The sequence below is a fragment of the Abramis brama genome (assembly GCF_963993115.1).
Source record: "Abramis brama genome assembly, chromosome: 2".
In the NCBI taxonomy this organism is placed as follows: domain Eukaryota; kingdom Metazoa; phylum Chordata; class Actinopteri; order Cypriniformes; family Leuciscidae; genus Abramis; species Abramis brama.
The window spans coordinates 8,440,319-8,445,389 of record NC_139964.1 but is presented as its reverse complement, the minus strand read 5'-3'; the positions used below and the strand labels follow the sequence as shown (position 1 = coordinate 8,445,389).

At 43.4% G+C, this 5,071-nt stretch overlaps 1 protein-coding gene across 1 annotated transcript; it reads right to left on the bottom strand.

Annotated features, from left to right (window-relative positions):
- Positions 1-1,917: 1,917 nt before the first annotated feature.
- On the bottom strand, positions 1,918-3,508 carry LOC311069859 (deoxynucleoside triphosphate triphosphohydrolase SAMHD1-like; the record flags this gene model as incomplete). The annotated part of the gene is made up of 4 exons (XM_084093366.1): positions 3,438-3,508; positions 2,700-2,860; positions 2,466-2,548; positions 1,918-2,024 (listed from the first exon to the last, which is right to left on the bottom strand). Exons 1-4 carry the CDS (start codon positions 3,441-3,443, stop codon positions 1,918-1,920), a joined length of 357 nt encoding a protein of 118 aa, XP_083949492.1. The 5' UTR covers positions 3,444-3,508.
- Between the last annotated feature and the right edge of the window lie 1,563 nt (positions 3,509-5,071).

Sequence of the window (5,071 nt, the reverse complement as noted above, 5' to 3'; positions counted from 1 at the left end):
CCAGCTCCTGAACAGAATTGAGCGCCAATCCTGAGCAGCCCGTCTCAGGGGCGCCGCTTGGCCTGGCGTTTAGCGGGCCGCGGGGCCGGAGAGGGCTGTGGCGCCTTCCTGCGGCTTCCTCCACGACGCAGCCCAGATGAAAGCTGCTGCTGGGGCCGTGCGGGAGGGGCGGGAGCCGCGGGAGGGCGCCCTCTGCGGCGAGCAGGCTGAGGATTCTGTGCCGACGGCTGAGCAGCAGCGGAGCGTCGGGGCAGAATGTGCTTGATCGCCTCAGTCTGCTTCTGGGCAGTCGAGAACTGCTGGGCAAAGTCCTCGTCGGCACCGCCGAAAAGGCCGGCCTGGGATATGGGAGCATCGAGCAGACGAGTCCGCTTGGGCTCACGCATATCGGCCAGGTTCAGCCAGAGATGTCGCTCCTGGACCACAGCTGTGGACATCACCAGACCCAGGGAGCGCGCGGTCACCTTCGTCGCTCGGAGAGCGAGGTCGGTGGCGGCGCGCAGCTCATCGAAGAGCCCTGGGTCTGTCCTACCCTCGTGCATGTCACGGAGCATCTTGGCCTGGTAGACCTGCAAGATGGCCATGGCATGCAAAGAGGCAGCTGCCTGTCCCGCCGCTCTGTAAGACTTCGCCACCATAGTAGACGAAAATCTACAGGCTTTGGATGGGTGCTTAGGATCACCACGCGATGAAGCGCTTGTCGGACACAGCTGCATTGCGACAGAACGTTCAACCGGGGGAATCCCAGTGTACCCAGAAGCATCAGCCTTATCGAGGGGAGGAAAGGCGGAGAAAGCCGACGAACGATCACGGGAAGACATGGGGGCCTTCCAGGACCGCGTGACTTCCTCATGCACTTCCGGGAAGAATGGTATTGGGGTTGGGCGGCGACGAGTGTCAGCGGCCGCTCCCAAAAACCAATCATCCAGCCGCGAGCGCACTGGATCGGGTGGCGGGGACCACTCGAGCCCAATGGCCGCGGCTGCCCGGGAAAGCATGGCAGTCAGCTCGGGATCAGACTCGGGCAATGCTGGCACGCCCGAGGGCGGCAACACAGCCGAAACCTCACTTCCCGAGGACTCATGCCCACCTTGTGATGCAGTGATCGACATTGCATCCTCTGCTGGAGCTCCAAACGAAATACGCGGGGCCTCCATAGAGGGACCAGCGGTCTCAGTTTGAACACTCGCGGGTACCGATGCTGAAGAGGGGCGTGTGGACCGTGGACGTATCGGCGGTGTGCTCCACACAGTCACCCTCAGGTCACCCCGGCCACCAGCCGAAGTACTAGCTCCCGGGGAGTCAGTAGATCGGGGTGTGGGTAGGGGGACTCTCGCTCTGGTGAGCTCATTGAGTCTCGACCGCAGCATGGAGATGGTCATGTTCCCGCAGTGAGAACATGAGTCATCCACAAACGCTGCTTTAGCGTGATCAACGCCCAAACACGCTAAGCAGAGATTGTGCCCATCAGCAAAGAATACATCGCGACCACAACCAGAAGTGCACGGGCGAGGCATCTTTAAAAAGACGTGCCGCGTGCAATGCTCTTTTTGTGAGAGGAAAACTCCGCGGATGTTGAAGCGAACAGGGAGAAATCACACTAACTGTCAGATCACTGACCAGATCAGCAGGGTAGTGTGCACTCGCTGAAATCGCCGTCACACCAACACCGGAGAGCTCGCTCGTCTCGAAGGAATTGAGAAGAATAACTCAGGATTTTTGGCTTGCGTGGAGTGGAGAAGTTCTCGGCTCCGAAGCGAAAACATATCTGCATGTTGCCAGCGTACTTCCTTATATACCCCCTGCGGTGGGCGGAGATACGCTATGCAAATTCCGCAGACCCATGGCATTTCATTGCCATTGGCTCGTTTTATATACTCGAAGGTGATAGGCTTCTAAGCGAAACCCCAATCGTCGTCATCCGACGTAACTCGGAGTGACCACGAAAGGGAACCTCAGATACTCACCAGGCCGGACTTCAGGAATGAACATGCCATCAAACAAATGAGAGAACGGACCATGACCTGAAACGACAAAAAGGTAATGAGTTTTAAATTACTTTTCAATTGTACCTTTAATAATTTAATAATATATATTTTTTTCATATATTGACTATGAGACTATGATAAATAATGCTTAGTTTTAGTGTGTATTTGCGGTGTATGAAAAACTTTAATGTTGTAAACTTCTCTCAAACAAATAAGAGAACAAACTGAAAAGACATAATGGTACTTTTTAAACCACTTTCTAGCTATAACTGTCAGGGTGTCCATAGCACTTTACTGGCATGAAAATAGTTTCTCATTTAAATGTCCTACAAATTTTCTTCATAATCTTCATGCATAATAATTATTTTTGTTTTTTTCTGTTTAAAACAACATATAAAGCAATATCAATGAAATACGTGTGTGCTTGATTTCTTCAAAGATTTTTGGAGTAAATATGCAAATGTTAGTGCTACTCACCCATGTCATGACACAGAGCAGCGATCTGAACACACAGGAAATCTTGTTTGGTAATGTTGAGTTCAGGCTGATTCTCATCAAGACTTCTGAGAAGACGTCCTGCTAAATACGCCACACTAACACACACACACACACACACACACACACACACACACACACACACTAAAGTCACTCTGTTTCAAGGAAAAAAATGCAAACGTTCAGACTAAAAAAAGAGTTACAAAAAAAGATTACCCAAGTGAGTGTTCGAAACGAGTGTGAGTGGCTCCAGGGAACACCAGATATTTTGTTCCGAGTTGTTTGATGTGACGGAGTCTCTGAAACTGAGGAGTGTCGATGATCTTCACCAGCAGAGGGTGCAGCTCAATCTGACCATGAATGGGGTCGTGGAAAATCTACAGGATAGGACATATTATTGTTTATTTGTTTGTTTCTTTATTTATTTCTTTATTTATATTTAAAAAAAAACTAAACAAAAAAACAATACTGACCTAAATAAAATGGTCATATAGGAAGAAAGCAAACACACATCCGCTTGGAATAAAAAAGCTAAATGTGACATTTGTTATGGGCGTATTTGTTATTTGTTTATTTTAACATTTTAATAAATTGTTAGCCTACTGTTTGGAATTACTGTTTAAAATATTTATCTCAAAGCATTATAGCTTTAAATTTTAAATAACTACAATATATTAATATTATTATTGTTATTTATTATTTAAACTAATTTAGGGGAAAATTATCATTATTTGCATTGGTCATATTGTACGCTATAGTGTTAAAAATGAAAGATTGTACTATAGGCTATCAAATATGTGCATGATTGATTCAGCCCATATCAACATCACTCCAGCCAGGCAGCCCTGCAGTTAAACACCACATATTCATATTCATATGACTAATGACATTTAGGCTAAATTTACTACAGTATATACAGTAAACGTTCTCCTCTCCTATAGATGCATCACTTACCTTCATGATGTCCTTTGAAAAGTCTAGGGAGTTTTTCTGTATGATGTTTTGCAAATCCTCAGCAATTTTTATCTTTCTTTTCTCTGCGGAGAGACATTCTGTCTGTTAGAAAGACTTTCATAGAAATATTTAGTGTCGGCTTAAAAAAGCAGTAGCCTTAACAATAAGAAAATATTAGTGAGGGTTCACAAGTGATAGTTTTCAAAAATCTTAGAATGGCCGAGAAAGGTTTGAATATGTTCATTGCAATAAACTGAGAAATAATTTTATGCAAATACTTTTTCTTAAGTTTAGTCTAAATCCTGGGATAATGTATAAAAATGTATAAAATATTACTGTGGCTCTTTTCCCTCCTTCATAAATGAGTTTGTCTCTAAGCGTCAGACGCAACACAATAAACGCTGTCATGTTCTCTGGCGTTCGGATACTGGTGTTTGGGAACACAGTCGTGTGAGACGCTTCTGGAGGGAATTAAACCAAATCATTCTGATCATAGACTTTGACTCCAGCGTTTCAGAAACACCAAACCAACATTTGAGATGCTGCGATGCCATTGGTCTGCTGGTTACTCCAGTTATCCAGTCACAGCTGAAACTGAGGTGAAGTCACATGAATTTGTCGTTGCGCGTCAAGGGATTAATTCAGTAATGTTTTTCTATCGTAATTTAAGCGCAATTGCGCATTAAAAAAATCTGGCTCAATTGAGTGCATGCTCTTTTTATGAGCATTTTTAAAATGTATGCACATCTTGGCGTTCCCATCCAGCGTTTTTTCTGTGATATGTGAAAATGCACATACACTGTAAAAATAAAAGTGTAATTTTACAGGTAATGGTCTGTATTTTTTACAGAATTTTACCGTTTTGTCATTATACAGTGAAATGCCTGTTATTTTACAGATATTTGCTGTAATTTAAAGGTCCACTATTAAATTTACAGGTAATTGCTTGTATTTTGGTTTTACATCAATTTTACATTTTTTAAAAGGAACTTGTCTGTATTTTTACAGAGTTATGTGTAATTTTACATAAATTAAGTAATATTTTACAGATTTTTTCTGTGAAATTAGAAAACAAAGAAAAGAAGGTATAACTGCAGAAATCTGCATCTATTCAATATGTTGTCCTTACAGATTATTAAGCATGTGGGGTTAAGGTAAGTTTTTTTTGGGGGGGGGGGGGGGGGGGGGGGGGGGGTAAATAATAGTATTGAATAATAGTACTATTGAGCCTGTATTGAATTATTTTTTATTGCATAGGCTAGTCTTTTAATCTTGTCTTGCAAATAGATGCTCATTTTGATCATAATTTCATGTATATTTTATGATTTTTTTTTTTTTTTTTTAATCTCCGTTGCTGCGCATTCAGGGCTTTGTGTGTGTGTGTGTGTGTGTGTGTGTGTGTGTGTGCCCAGTAACACAGGGTTTGTGATGTGAATATATTAGTGGAACAACATAATTGTTAGATTAAAATACCTCAGTGAATCAGGCTATTTCATGATGACTATAAAACCATCAACAGGTAAACATCATCACCTGATCTCATTTCACTTTAGCTTTATCTTTCTTTGCTGCTGCAAATGTGTTTGACAAACACACTGTCACAGCAGCCAAAAAAGACAAAAGATATAATAAGA